The sequence below is a fragment of the Lepidochelys kempii genome, chromosome 3 (genome assembly GCF_965140265.1).
Source record: "Lepidochelys kempii isolate rLepKem1 chromosome 3, rLepKem1.hap2, whole genome shotgun sequence".
NCBI lineage: Eukaryota > Metazoa > Chordata > Testudines > Cheloniidae > Lepidochelys > Lepidochelys kempii.
In genome coordinates this window covers 151917104-151932800 of record NC_133258.1, presented here as the reverse complement: position 1 = coordinate 151932800, position 15697 = coordinate 151917104, and the positions used below count along the sequence as shown (strand labels likewise).

At 44.8% G+C, this 15697-nt stretch overlaps 1 protein-coding gene across 3 annotated transcripts in view; it reads right to left on the bottom strand.

Moving 5' to 3' along the window:
* The window catches only part of DAAM2 (dishevelled associated activator of morphogenesis 2), a 243722-nt gene that overhangs the window by 23418 nt on the left and 204607 nt on the right, over nt 1-15697 (bottom strand). For all 3 annotated transcript variants that reach the window (XM_073338564.1, XM_073338566.1, XM_073338565.1), the window contains 6 exons: nt 9672-9756; nt 8112-8218; nt 7067-7155; nt 6301-6469; nt 5181-5288; nt 3496-3556 (listed from right to left, as the gene is read on the bottom strand). In XM_073338564.1, coding sequence (XP_073194665.1) covers nt 3496-3556; nt 5181-5288; nt 6301-6469; nt 7067-7155; nt 8112-8218; nt 9672-9756 — 619 coding nt within the window. The remainder of the gene's footprint in view (nt 1-3495; nt 3557-5180; nt 5289-6300; nt 6470-7066; nt 7156-8111; nt 8219-9671; nt 9757-15697) is intronic.

Below are 15697 nucleotides of genomic sequence, written 5' to 3'. Positions count from 1 at the left end.
TGCCTTAGTTCCCCAGCTATAAAATGGGGATAATAGCACTTCCTTGCCTCCCAGGGGTGTTGAGAAGATAAATACATTAAAGATCATGAGCTGGTCAGACACTATAGTGATGGGGGCTATATATGTTTCAAGTATGGATAGATAAAGGATGTGATCAATTCAGCTATATCTTGTGTCACCAATAGCAAGGGAAGGGGAACTCAGCGGCAGAAGCAGGGAAACATTTCCCATATAGCTGGGGTTCTGGTTTCACCATCAGAAGAAAAACTTAATTATGGAGTATTTGATCAAAACGTACATGCTTAGACATGAAAGCTCTCCTTCCAATGGCTGAGCCACCACTTCAGCTGGATGGAACCAATCCCCAGGCTTCAGTACAAGAGTTTGCATATGCATACCACCTCCCTTAGGCACCTTTTCAGCACTATGGCTGCTTATCGATGGAGGCCCAGAAATGCCAATTGAAGTTTACAAATTTAATCTCCAGTGTATCCTGCACGATAAGCAGTGGCTGGATGCATCTTCAGATGTGTGATTTCCAAAAGCTCGACTGAGCAATAAAGGGCTGTGTCCCGTTTTTAAAATCACACTGCAAACCTGGGGAAGCAAAGGGTTACAAGTACCTTTAAGAGCAGCTGACAGACTATTTTTAGTCTTCTATTCTTATGGGGCCTTGAAGAATCTTCTCAACCAGTGGAGCCAGGATTGTGGTAAGAACCCTTCGGAAAGTGATCAAAAGTTGCACCTTCTCCCCCACACCTGACAATGATCTTCTATTATTGTTTTAGTGTTGCATTTTAAGTGCCAAAAAATGTGACAGGAGATAGACTGGAATGTGTGGGCAGCCCAGACGGAAAAGCATCATGCAAGGGGTGGGGGGAGGAATATTGACTGAATGGGAAGGGGATTTTGCCCCAGAAGTCCACATACGAGAAAGCAGAGGAGAACTGGGTGGAAGGACAAGAGGGCAAACAACCCACAAATAGAAAACCAAACTAAGTAGGTGCCTGCATTTCAAGGAGGGAATTGACTGAATCAGCCATAAGTGGGGCTCCCTTCAAACCATGAATACCATGGCAGTGTTCTTTTTATGGGTGCTTCTGACCTCCAAACACCCACCCACATCAGCAGCCTCTGTTACCAGTGCTTCCTCCTGACCCAATAATCCACACTGGGTCTGGAGCTTTTCATCCAGGAGGAATTGATAACGACTCCCTGAAGTTAGTAGGATGGCTCTGGGGACCAGTAATAGGACACAGAGCCCTCCTCCTCCTCCCTGGTCACCAGTTCAAATCCCACCCAGGTGAAAACGAGGATAAAAGTCATTACCCTCTGCAGGCTGTTTGATGATGTATAAGAAATGAGAGGTGGGTCTCATTCAAGTTCTTAACAGAGGTGTCCGAATCACAGACATCACGCTTGCCACCAGTTGGCCCCTTGCTGCGTTGGCAATCTCAAGTCAGAGGCCAAAAAATGAATTGGCAATGGAGACTGAGCTCTGCTCTCATGACTAGAGAGGGAGGGTCTTGACAGGCTAGGGTGAAGGCACACTGGCAGGGTCGCGTGGGGGAAGCTTGCACTTCTCTGGCTGGTTATTGCACCAGCTGAGTGGCTACATTAGGTCTCCAGGATGCCAGTTGGCACCTTCCATTCTCATTACATTGACATTTTAAAACAAAACCAAGCACCCTATCCTAAAGATAACAGGGCACCAAAAGGGTGGGACGTTAGTGCCAGCCAGCCTTACACTGATAACCAGGACTGAAAAGGTCACTGACAGCTAAACACAGCAAGGGTCTCATTGCGTTTCAAACATCTCAAATGCTGTCTTTTACCTCTATTTAATGCTATGATTGCCCTCATGTCCCACAGTCAGCAGAGGACACAGTCAGTGTAGGATTCATGGCTTGCAAATCCAGGGAGAAGGAAGGGGGAATATGTAGCCATGCAGCTGTTAGATGAACTTAGGCAAGAGAGGAAATAATAACAGTAAGACTTGGCACTTACACAGGCCTTTACATTTTCAAAGCTCTATGCAAACATTAGCTAGCTAACCCTCCGAACACCCTGTGGTAGGTAAGAATTATAATCCTCATTTCACAGATGGGAGGTAGAGAGGTTAAGTGACTTGTTGAAGGCCACACAGAAAGTCAGTGGCAGAGCCAAGATTAAAAAAAAACAGGCGTCCCTGGCTCCAAGCCCTAAACTCAGTCCAACAGACCACACCACCTCACACTACACCATGCTGCCTCAGGATGACAGTATGTTTACCCTGCAACAGGGAGGTGTGTTTGCAGACATACCAGAGCTAGCTTTGATGAAACAAACTGGGTTCTATAGAAACTATTCTACAAACCTACAGAAACGAATAGAGAATGGGATCCTTCACACAGGTTTTCTGAACCGTCCTACAGAATTCTACAAGTTGAAATGAAAGGGATAGCCTTTCTCTCAGGTTTCTCCATAAGGAATTTGAAGATGCTCATGTTAAATCACATTGATTTCCTTGCAAAGTGACCCTTGTGGATGGAGAGTTATTTGCAACTATGTAATTTGGATTTACTGTTGAATTATTCCTTTATTTCTTTTTGCTGTATACGCTATCTGATCTTCAAATCCCAAGCTCTTTACCCTTCCCTCCCACTTCCTTAATAAATATGTCGCCTCAATGGATACCACTCGTTATCTGCCTCCTGAATTCTGCTCATTCTGCATATGCCCTCATGATGAGTAGGTATTGTTTATTTTTCTGGAGATTTCTAGGTGGAGGAACCATGTGCTGACATAAAAAGCTGAACCCAGGGATCATTTACACCAATGCCTCCGCTTTAACCCCTATGATGTAATACCTTGGGTGGAAGGGTTGCTTCATTCAAATACAACACCTTGCATTAATCAGTTTTGTGAGAGTGCTCTGCAAAAGTTAACCAGCAGCTGAGGAAACAAAGGTAGCAGAAATCCAGCTTTGGGGACTTTCAGCAACAGTGGGAAGAAATGCCACTGCATGTTGTCTTACAGCTTCTTTGTGTAAGATTTCATCCTGGTCGTCTCTGTCTAGTCCATGCCTTTCTTCTAAACAGCCAGACAGCTGCTCATGTTGCTGTCAGATGGGCCAGGTTATAATTGCCTAATGTCTAGTGTATTCCACACCTGTTTACTCCTGTCCCTGGGGGGGCATGCGGGACATCTGCTAAGCAACCAGTGATTCCTCCACACAAAGCAGAGAGATGGTTATTTCATTTTTTGGTGTCTGTGCCATTTGTCAAACAGTCTGTCGCTCTGCGGACCAAGATCAAACAAGCCTTTTGTTAAGGCCAAAGTCTGCCAGGATCATCAGCTAGAGCTTTGCAGGACCAGCTTTTATTTATTTTTCCCGGCGAACGCATTGTGCTTAATGAGAAAAGAAAAGCCCCCTTCTCTCGTAGAAAATATAGTGCCCCACATCCCAAGTGGGACATTTTTAGTGTGGAGATTTGGAAATCTTGACATACTTACAACCTCAACGGCTTTCAATCCAGTCTTTATGTTGTTAACTTCCTTCTCCAGCTCCATCAGACTGCAAGGGAGACACAGACGCAGCAGTTAAAACAAAAAGGGCAGTGTTACACAGGAATACAGGAACTGCTGTAGCAGAACAGACCACTGGTCCATCAAGTCTGGGATCCTGCCTCCGGCACCAGTCACGCCAGACGTTGGGGACTGGGGGAAAGGGTCTGTGCTCCCTTTTGTATGTGATGTAAAACCCAGGTCCTAACTGCTTGTGGTCAGATTAAAGATCCCATGATACTTATGGAGAGGAGAGAAAAGTTTAAACTCAGAACATCTGTCATGGTGCAAGATACCGGGCCCATAAACTCAACCCACCTCTCTAGCATGGAGTGGTAGCCACAGGGCTGGTTTGTAACAATTGCCTGATTCACAGGCAGAGAACTCCGCTTTAGCACACACATCACAATGGTCTCAAATCAGTTTCACACACCATTTTCTCCCCCACTTAACTAAAGAATCCCATTAGGGACAAACTTATTACTAAACTACCCTTTTAAATCTATCTATCTATCTATGTAGTATTTACACTATCGAAATACTGTTGATGACTTTTTCATCACATAGGAGCCCATATGAGCTAACATTGTAGGTTAGCACAATTTTACCCTAATGATCACTAACAGACAAACTCCTTCTAAACTGTAATGTAATGGATATCTCCTTAGCATACAAAAGTCAGTACTTTTCATTACCACTAGGAGATGACGTCTGTCACCTCTAGATCACTGGCTAGAAATTGGTTGCAGGTTACTAGTGAGTGAAAAATTGTTTCTCAAACTCTCAACCAATTCCTTAGTGAAGAAGTGTCCACATCTGAAAAAACAGTACTGGCACTAATTAACGTCTCTGTGAGAGCTTGGAGCACAGAACTGCTCTCTTTATAATCTGCATTCATTTTTCCCTTGCTTTTCACAGGCTGTAGAAGTACCAGACCAAGCCAGCGCTTCATACAAAAGAACAATGTCTGGGAAAATACTGTACACAGGTATTCCAGAACAGTGCTTTGGAAAAACTCCAAAAGAGTTTTGAAGGTAGTTGAAACCTTTTTATTCACTTTCCACAAATATCCACAGGGACTCTTATTTACAACAAAAACTTTAGTGAAAAGTGAAAGCATCCCAACCCCTTGTGCAAGTGTGCCTGTAAAAAGGTTTTCATGACCATCTTGAAAATGGCTTAAAAAGCCCGGGACTTATTTGCTGGGTTTTGTTTGTTTTTATGGTTTTTTAAACAACCTCCAACTATCCAGCATGGAGCAGAAACAATATTATATAAGGTAGGGTACCAATCACACAGCACAAGTACTGAATTACAAACAAATACTCTAGTTATGATGAATCATTCAGAAGTATCAAGCAGGACATGTTTGCATAAAACTCTCAATGATTTCACAAATGACTGAGAGGCAGATCCTCAACTGGTGTAAGTCAGCATAGCTCCATGGCTGTGAATGGAACCAAGGCAACTAACACCAGCTGAGGAGCTAGTCCTTACTTGGGAACACAGCAGTAGAGCAAATCTATAAGCAACTAAATGCCTGATTGAAAGCCCACTGAAGTCAATGGAAATTTTCCTTTGACTTCAACAGACTTTGAATCAAGACCCAAGACTGACAGTAGCATTGGACTTACTTGACTTTTGCTGCTTCCGGAAGATGCTGCAGCTCAGACTGCATGTCTAGGATATCTGTGTACTTCTTCTCAAAGATCATAATTAAGTAGTGCAACAGTGTAATATTCCTAAAATAAAAAGGACACAGATGAGAAAGGAAAGATGGTGGGGGGGAATGCCAGCCATTGCAAAGGGTTTGGTGATGGAATCTGGTATGTCAAATGAAGCGAACTTCACATAACCAATCAGCAACTCTGTTAACTAAATGAAAATATCACCGATTAAAAGAGACTATTCTCCCAAGAATCATTCTTTCCAAGAACCAAAGGGAGCTGGGACTTAGGGATGCCATAGGATCTGCAGAGGACATTCCAGATATGGAAACTCAGACTCATCCAGGCCAAAGGAAAAAATTATCTAGGCAGTAGCTACATAGGGGATGAGTAACCTCAGAATGTGTATACAGGAAGCACATAGCAGTAGTTAAAACAAAGTTCAGGTTTATTGGTTTAATGTCTTTAAGATAGGGATTAATTCCATGTGACTTCTTACTGCAGTTACTCATTCTATGACAGCCTGAAACCATTCCCTCTTAAACTGTTGTCTCATCAGAGCCCAGCAAAGGGCGGTAAGGGGTACAGCCTAATAAGTACCTGCAAGGGAGATAGCAAAGGAGAACCTAAAGTGCTGCAGGGTGTTATTGATTCAGTAGGTGGCACTCTTTCCTCTGAGTCAATACAGAACCTACGCCCCAGAATGGTGACAGGGAAAGTGCTGTACTGTCGGCGGGACTGCGTTTTGGATGAGATGTAAAATTGTGGCCCTGGCTTCTTGTGGCTGCTAAAGATTCCATGTCTCTTTTTGCAAAAGAGAGGATATTAAGCAGTTTCAATTAGCTGTGGAACATTAAATACAGGTAGCGTTGCTGTATGCAGTTAAACAGCTGATGAGTTCCACCCAAGATGTGACTGAATTACAGTGCTGTATTATCAGCTTCTGAAGTACTTCAGGTTCCTGCAGAGTGAAAGCACCATTGAAATGTAAAGGTAAGACATCATTTGAAATTCTCTACAGTATGTCACCAGAGGAAGCAAGATACAGCATGGGAGCTTTCATTTCCGTGGGGACTTTACAGCCTACCTGTCTATGCTGGATTTGGTGTCTGCAATTTTGTTCAGGCTGGAGACTTTGAAGCCATACGCATTTCCCCTTTGGCCCTTGTTCATGTAATTGCCAAAGGCCAGGACAACCTCCAAGAGCTGCTTCAAGCGCTTGCTGCGGGTGAGCTCTTTGGAGGCCAGAAGAATGGCTTGAAAAGAAGTAAAAGATGACCCAAGGTTACGTCACAGCAGCCTTTCTGGAGGCATTTATCCCCCGATTCTAAGCAGTCCAAAGCACAGCCCCAGAGATCCCCAGTCTCAAAGCATCCAATCCTGGGCTGGTCATGGCCTCAACCGGGGCAATGTCATTTTAAAATGCTGACTGGAACATGCTCATGTGCTCACTGTAATATCCAAGGAGGAGGGCTACAAACAGTTTAAACACCTGAATGAATCCTATCTTCCCCTCCTCAAAAAGAATACATTTACAGAAAAGCACCAGGGACTGTGTGTATCTGCTGTTACAGCCACACCTGACAGGGAATTACAGGGGTTGGGGCTGTGAAGGAAGTCTGCCTTTAGAAAAATGGCACACAGCATTGGTGGCTCTGTGGCACGGGGTAACTTACAGGGCATCAGTTAGGACACATTCTGCAGTAGCAACTTTATTGAACCTTCGCATGTAATGACAACGTTAGCTGGTGGTCTTGCCTTGTACTTACTGACTCTCTACAACACAGCATGTGGGTAAATCTCTCAGACGTTCCCTGCCCCTCACCAACTCCCTGCAGAGGCCTTTGCCGTACCTTCCACTTTAGGCTTGCATTCTGCCAGCCTCTCTGGGAACTTCTTCTTAAAGAATAATGCCTGCAGCCGCTGCTGGTAGTGATCGATCCTACATGAGGGGAAGCAGAGGGACACCATGAAGCTTGGGCTACCTATGAAGGAAGCGTTCAGCAACACAGATTCAGCACAGGCTGAATTCATTTTATACACAAAACTGATCCAGAGGTGGGATTACTGAAGCAGCCGACAGCATATAAAGGCCTATTGCTCCCAATGCCTGTCAGTCAGTGTCAGGTGCGATTACTCAGACCGAGGAGTGTAGCATAAGGACACAGGCTTTGTACTTTAACCATATCTCATGGGCAACTGGTAGGTTTCCAGTCTCTTTCAGAAAGATGCATTTTTATAGTGGACTCCAAATGGGATAAATGGAAAAAGGGTCCCACCCAGGAGAGGTGTCAGGTTGGGATAGGGAAAGGGACAGATCCCAATGTGGGGGGAGTGGGAAATGTGACAGACCTATGGAAAAATAATGTGTGATGAGTCCCAACCAGGAGATCCAGCTGTTGAAAGCCAGATATTAACATCTGTGTACGTGAACAGTGTTGGATGTTCTGGTCAACTCAGAGATTCCCCCTAAATGTTGCCCAGGGAGAGTTCTTACCACCGAGAAATGCTTATATAATGACTTGAAATGTCTTCATGTTGTGGATGTCTGGGAGCCCCAGGGTGTAATTCAGTGCAGAATCTGGCCCACAATATCTTGATTAGTGGCAAAGAGTCCTGTGGCACCTTATAGACTAACAGACGTATTGGAGCATAAGCTTTCATGTTGCATCTGACGAAGTGGGTATTCACCCACGAAAGCTTATGCTCCAATACGTCTGTTAGTTTATAAGATGTCACAGGACTCTGCCGCTTTTACAGATCCAGACTAACATGGCTACCCCTCTGATAAATATCTTGACTGTTTTCCATTCAATGCCACATTATCCATTTTCTATCACAATTACAGCAGCTCCCAAGCAGCCCCTAGGGCATTTTCTCAGCATATGTCCCACAGACCTGCTCATTTCATAAAGGAATCGATCAGCCCGGGCCATGCGGTCAATTTCGTGTTTATGTTCCTCCAGCAGGTCGATATCACTCTTCTCAGGAACAAACTTCAACAGCTAGAACCACAGAGACAAATCAAAAACAAGCATGAGGGATCCAGTGAGAGAGAGAGAGAGACACACCCACGGAGATGGAGTGCGAGACTGCGTGCAAGAGAGTGAGTGAATTGTTGTGCTACTGTGAGAAAGAGCAGCTCTGATTCCCCCAAGTGACTGTAATGTCAGAGCAATGCAGCTGTGGCTACAAGAGTGAGCATGTTAAAACATCTGCTTGCTGTTCTGCCTTTATTCTCCCTCACTGACCTCATTAGATACTTTTTAGTTCCAGTGAGTCTTTCCCATTTGTAACTACTAAGCACCGAATTCTTTCTAGATTTACACTGGTGTAACTGACAGCAGAACTCCTTGCATTCCCACAGCAGATTTACATTGATGTAAATGAGAGTAGAATCTGCCCCTCAAGTGTAGATTATCTATCCCACTCACCCTACAGTACCACACAAAGCCCCAACTATCTCTCTCCTCTCCTGCCCTGCTCTGCAGAAACAATAAACAATATCTAAGCCACTGTATGTATGCCCGACACAGGCTGCTATTCATGTGCTGACCTTAAAAGCTCATACTTTGACAGATTTTTGACATATCTCGTGGGAGTCGTGCTTCAATCTGGTTATAAATATTGTCATGCTTACACCCCGGCCCACGTTCACGGGGAGCAAATTGCCTGCAAGAAACACCAAGCAGTGGATCTGCTTTTCATCATTGCTCTAATATTTTATCTAAAGAAACCAACAATCTGATATTGAGACGCAAAGCAGCTGAATCTATCTGACATCAGGGGAGCCAGGCACAGGCTTGTAAAATGGTCCATCTATTATGGAGGGGTCAGAATAATAATAATACATACTTTGCACTTTTTAATGCAAGGATCTCTAAGCACTGTCCAAATACATGTAAGCATCATTACCCCCATTTCACAGATGGGAACACTCCGGCAAAGAGTGAACCAACTGCAGAATTGGTAATAGAACCAAGGTCTGCAGAGTCCCAGTTTGCTGCTCTAATCACTAAACCAGAAATGAAGGAAAGGAGAATAGTCAGCGGGGGGGAGGAGAAGAGGGGTGAACAGGAGAGAGGAAGTAGAAATTAAGAGAAAGAAAAACTACTAATAAAAAAAATCAACCACAGTCTCTAGATCAGGAAATTATAACGTAATCGAAAAAACTTACTAAACCAAACTCTTCAAGGTGTGACTCCATCAAAATCAGTGGAGTTACACTACGGAGGCATTTGGCACATTGGGCAAAATTCTCCTCTTTTACACAAGCACAGTTATGTCTCAGGGCCAAATTCAGATCTACTATAAGCGGAGGCATTCCCAGTGAAGTTGACTGAGCTGCATCCACTTATCCTAGGTCTTAAATGGGCCCAATGAGCTGCTCCAAGAGGAGGAAACTGGCCCATTATCCTTAGACCAACCATTGTATGAAGTAATTGTGATTCTTCTCACCTGCTCCAGCATATCTTTGGCCAGGTCTTCTTGTTCATCCATCTTCAAGATCGCCCGTTTGATTTCATCATTGGACAGCTTCAACCTTTCAATAGTGTTAATACTGCCCCATTAGTAATTTGAGGAATACAAAAAGCCCCCCAAGAAAGCACAAGGCATAAAATGCCACATTGACAGCTTCCAACACAGGGCCTCCTATGAGACTCTCCCCCATCCTCGGCTTTGCTAGTCTAAAGAAGTCAGTCGCCTTCTTTAAGATGATCTAACCAATTCTGGTGTACAAAGACTTTCCAGATCATACTTTTTTCTCCTCTTCAGCTAATCAAAGCCACATCAAAAGCAGGAGGAGAACAACAATCAGCTCCTCATAGATCAGAATTCCTTTTATCTTCCCTCATCACAGACACCTTCCTTTTCAAATACTTTTACTGTTCACACCCTGAATCTACATACTATTGAATCCAACTATGAACTTAAACTTCACCTCTGGGAATATTAAAGCATCTCCAAGGCCATTGAGTAATGGTTCTGAATGGATCAGGGAATAGGTTTCCCTTCTTGATCAGGGAATAGGTTTGTTTTGGACAAGAGAATCGGTTTTGCTTGAGAAATTCACCGTGCCAGCATTCACAGCTGAGAAGGGTATTGATAGCATGAATTTAGGCCCCCCTCAGCAGTGCTAGCCACTTCAAGATAGGAGCTCCTGTGCTAGATGGACAAGGTGGTAAAATTATCCTCCTCCTCCTCTCTCCAGCCTCTGCCCTCTTCTTTAGAGGTCTGCAGTTAATTAGGCAATCAGTTATAGCAAAACAAGCAGGGCTCAGTGAATTGATCAAAGAGTCTTTTCACCTCTAGGTCACCAGTTCAAATCCAATGCAGACTAGCAGCCATCAAAACTTGTTATCATCTAATGGCTCCCAGAGGCTTGTCTGAAATGGGTTTGGTGGTCCACAATCCAGTGGACCAATGACATCCTCATTGGTTGTTCCAAGATGGAACGGACCACAAAGGGAACTGCCATCTTACTCCCGAAGAAAATCTCTACATCAGGGGTGAAGCCTACAGGCAAGGCAAGGCGGAGGGGTGCGAGGGGAAGAGGAGAAGCTTTTGTGCAGAAAGGACTTCAGTCTCCATGGACTTTCCCCAATCAATGCATTACTTAACATTTAGCAGGGGGGAAAAAAAAGCAAAAATAAATGAGTCATGGGGTTGATGAATGCAGCAGAATATTTTTGTCTTCTGTGCTGAGAAACATCACGGTAACATTTCATGCTGCTATTGCCATTTGGATGGGATCACATTTTTGGAACTATGCAAAAGCAAATGTAAATGTTTTATTTTTACAGACAGGAAATATTACTAAATCTGAGAAATTTAAATCATTTTAATGTTGCCGAATATAACAAACAGCTGGGAACTAAAATATGAATCAGCAGACATTCAAAAGCTTTTCAAAAATTATGCCTCCTAACTAGCTTCAGCTATGCTGTTCCCAACTATTCTTCCAGTTGGTTTTAGAAATGAAGCTATAGTAGAAATGATGCACAGGGCCAACTGCCAGCACAAAAGGTAAGGAAACTAGATTTCCATACAAGGCATACAGTTGAGCCACAGTTGGAAGAGATGGGAGGATTAACAGGCTTGGAAATGAAAGGTTGGAAAAAACATTTTACTTCTAAGTTACCAGGTTGATTCAAGCTCAACTCAACACAGGGAGAACTGGGTGAAATTCTATGGCCTGCATTAAACTAGAGCTCAGACTAGACGATCTAATGGTCTGACCCCTTCTTCTCTCAAAATCTGTCTTAAAATCTGTGAGTTTATGAACTTGCTAGTGATCAAAAACCCGTTAATCTGATGGCTGAAGAGCCGAATGTGAAATAATTTGGTGGGTCTCTGCCTACTTCCTAGCAGATTGTGGCTATATAAATGTTATGGTTGTGTTTTTCTTGGGACTGCACCTTTATATTTCTAGGAGACTGCTCTCTGCAGGAGGTATGTGCCATATTGAGAGGCAGAGATCCTGCAGACTGTTGCAGAGGAGACCCGCACACCATGCTCTCACATGGAAACCTAACTGTCTTTAGTCTGATTTTCACCTTGACCTAGAATAGAAAATTCAGGCAGAGAGGATATGGAAAAACATAGCATTCATTACCTAGACGATCCTGTCCAACTGGCATTAGTTTAAACAAGGGGCCAGAAACTGAACAGACAGGTTTGAGGTACATTGGCAAAGCTCATGTTGCTGCTGGTCACTCTAATCTATTCTGTGACCTAAATGAAGACTTCAGTTTCCAACTCCATTGACCTAGCACCTTTCATCAGCACCAAAATCATTTCATGCATCTTTTGTTCAAAAATATTTGAGCGCCCCAAAACGACAGATAGCTACACAAACACGGATCTTTTGGATGTAGCTAGGCCCAACTACGAGCAGGAAAATATCTGGCTTGGTTGATCCAGTCCACATTAGAGAGTGCCATAAAGCTTGCCCAATCATCTGCAGGGAGGCAGTTGAGCTTGGTCACTTGCAAGCCTGTAATGGGGTCATGAAGACTGCAAGTAGGCATCCCAGACTATTACAGATGCTATTAAATCTGATAGAAGGGTCTCATCAAAATGGGGTTTATTTTTCTGTTAGGGCAGTAACTGCTTGTAATTCTTGAAATGTCAGCAGCACAAACATGGATTCCCACTGTTAGAAGCCAGCTGAACAACTGGCCCAAAGGGTTGTTAATCAAATGGTCCTCGTTATATTTTCAAAACTCCTCATCAGCCCTGCAGTAGATCTGAAAATCTCCAACAGTAACGTGAAACAGATGTGTTGCATTTAAACAGAAACAGGTGAACTGATTAAACAGGAACCTAAAGCAGATGCATAAAATCTTTCCATTCAAGACTGAATAGAGGTTTCCCTGGCATGTGGTGGAGACACCAAATTGAAGTGTAATTATGGCCCAAAAAGTGACACTGAAGAAATTACAGCTCAGCATTGGAGAGCTATTCTCCAACATCAGTGACTTTCTTACCAACTCTCAAGAGCCAAAGATTATTTATCCAACTGCCACAGTCCTCCAGACTCCAAATGGCATGTGTAATTCCAGCCACATCCTCTCTGCTTCATATATCTTCACTGACAACAGAGATCTTGGCCTCAAACCCAGCTGGTGACATGTGACTTAAAAGGGAATGCAGCACCCTCTTCTTCAGCTACAATAGGCTTTGTCTGTAGTGAGGACAGTGCCTAAACCTGCATTCAATCCTGCCCCAACCTTGGTCAGATGGAAAAGGACCTAAAGAGCACTGGAGGGAATCCCACCCTCTTCTCTCCACACCCCCGCCCCCACCGCACGGTGGTGGAGCAAGGAGACCCAACTGCTTGTGGCTTCTTCTCGTGGCATTAAAGCTGAACAATTACCAAATAGCTTCCCTCCCTCCATCCCCTCTGGACAGATAAATAATCCCTATTGACTCGGCAGAGTAATTCATCACTAATCTCCCCAGGACACCTCGGCTGATTTAACGCCAGCTTCACTTGCAGACTTCAAGTGGCTTATTGTTTGGTCCTCTCAGAGAAAGATGTCTGCCTGACTCAGAACATGCCCGGGAGACATGCCATCGTTTTGCATCAATCTCCCTTACAGACATCCAGCACTTTCTCATTTTTCTTCCTTAAAGATATCCATTGATTCAAGCTGGTGTCACCCCTTCCCCCTCCGCTGCAAGACCAACACAGTATACCCGTCATTCATCAGCCAACTCACTCCAGAAAGGAAAGAGCAACTCAGTTTACTGCTCCACTCCTGGGCAAGTGCTGTTAGGTCTTGCTCATCTTTCACAGAAGTGCAGTCACCTCCTGCCAAGGTACCATGAAGTTATTCAAAGTACGTTAACTTTTCCTACCAAGAGGATGTCATTCCCACTCTTCCTCTCTCCCTGGGAAAAGAAATCTCTCATCTTTGACCAAGATAGTTTACCTTTTCAAAAAGGATTCTTGTGGTTCTTGTGACAGGAACTGGGATTGGCAGCCCTGGAGGCCGACAAGCTTTTTTCACTCACAGGAAAGGTATAGCAGCATTGAACTCCGCCTCCACACACACATTCTCACATGCCCCATTGAATCCTGACCCAGAGAGATGGCTGTAGGGTAAGAAGGAAGCTCATGCTCGATGGCCTACCTGATCCTGGCCTTTACTGAAACTACCAGCCAAGGCTGGCACATGGTATGTTTTTGGGATGCGGCTATTTGTCTTAAAGAAAATGGAATGACTCCCCCTCCCTCACAACAGCCATTCGATAATAGTGCCTGCTATTCACTGCCAAACCAGGCTGGATTGAACTGGTGGCCACATCCCATGACTGATCCCCTGAGCTATCCCTATAATACACAGGAGTAAGCTAAATTGATGCACTGGTATAAGCCTGCGTATGAGTGTCCACACACATACAGCTGCACCGGTTTATCATCATATCTTTTGTTAGGCCAGTTAGACCAACTTCTGGGTGCAGACTAATCTTCCCAGTTACATGGAGAGAAATTCCTAAATGACTTCACTGCACTTTGCTTACAGAGAAGCGTCACTCCTCTATAACTGGGCTCCAGTGAGCTATTTCCAGACAGAGGTTAATTACTTCCTTCCAGGAAGATGGTCACCCCACTGGTTCCCTACTCAAGAAGGGACATGCTCACTACCCTGTGATGGGAGGGACAAGGAGAAAACTTTTGGCTCCCTTTCACACTCAGGCCGATCTCAAGTGGAGCATGCAGAGGGGCTGAGCTAGTCTTGCTACTACTTCCCCCAGCAGGGAGTGACAACACAACCTTCAAGAGCCACCTTCTCTCCCAGCTGCCAGCACAGCCTGCCGGAGGTGACGAGAGATGATACTATCACTGCTGGGTGATGCAGTTGTCATGGCAGAGAGGAGGGGCTAGGAGTGCTCTGGGGGCAGCAGTTCCACACCCAGTCCTCTCAATGTCTGGACTGAAGGGGTTGGAAGTGCTGAGAAGGCAGTACCATGTGGCAGATGGATGTGATACCCAACCCGAGAGTATGTCTACACTGCAACAGAAGATGCGCTGCATGGCCATAGGTGGGCTGGAACTGCTGACTTGGGCTTGCAGGGCACGGGCTGTGGCACTAAAATTTGCAGGGTAGATGTTTGGGTTGGGCTGGAACTCGGGCTCGGAGACCCACCTCCCCTCACAGGGTTTTTAGAGCCTGGCCTCCAGCCCGAGTCCAAACATCTGCAGTTCACCTCAGTTACACCTGGGTGTGTCTCTATCTATGGCACTTCTGTCGGACTCATCATTGTTCCTGTTCTCTGGGGATGGGCACTGCTGACCAATTCTTGCGCAGGAGCAACAGGCATGAATGGCCCATTTGCATGCAATAGTCCCTATGGAAGTGTCTTTGCCAAGGCCTGAGCTAGGGCAGCTGATGAGTGGCACACAAGTACATGCTTTCAGTACAACGCTCCCTTACTGCAAATAACGTTTTTCATACTAACTGCCCATGTCCATACTGAGTCACAGAGATAAATAATATAAGACGCCTGCCTGCACAGGACAAACACTGCATGGACTTGTGCAAGGACACCATATTAAAAGCAGGGAATCTGACGCTAGGAACAGACAGAGAGAAAAGGTATAGGCAAAAAAAGAGCAGAGAAATTTCCAGCTGAGAGCTGAAAAGAGGTGGAGAGTTGATGAGGTCCAGAGGGACAGTCGAGCAGTTCCAGGCCACAGAAGTCTGACCAGAGACTTCTGACCTGGTGGAAACTGGGGATATTGGGAATATCATGAGGGAGGCTGATTTCTGATGTGGCAGAAACTGGGGCATGTCAGAAACACCCTGGAAGAGGCTGTCCTTGGACCTGGTGGGAGCTGGGACACACCAGAGAGAGTTGGTCCTGTGACCTGGCTCAAACGGGACGTACTGGAAGCACTATGCGAGAAACTGACCTTGTGAAACATTCAGAGCAGCATTTTGGATGCTTATCTGAGCCCTTTACAGTTGGCTTAT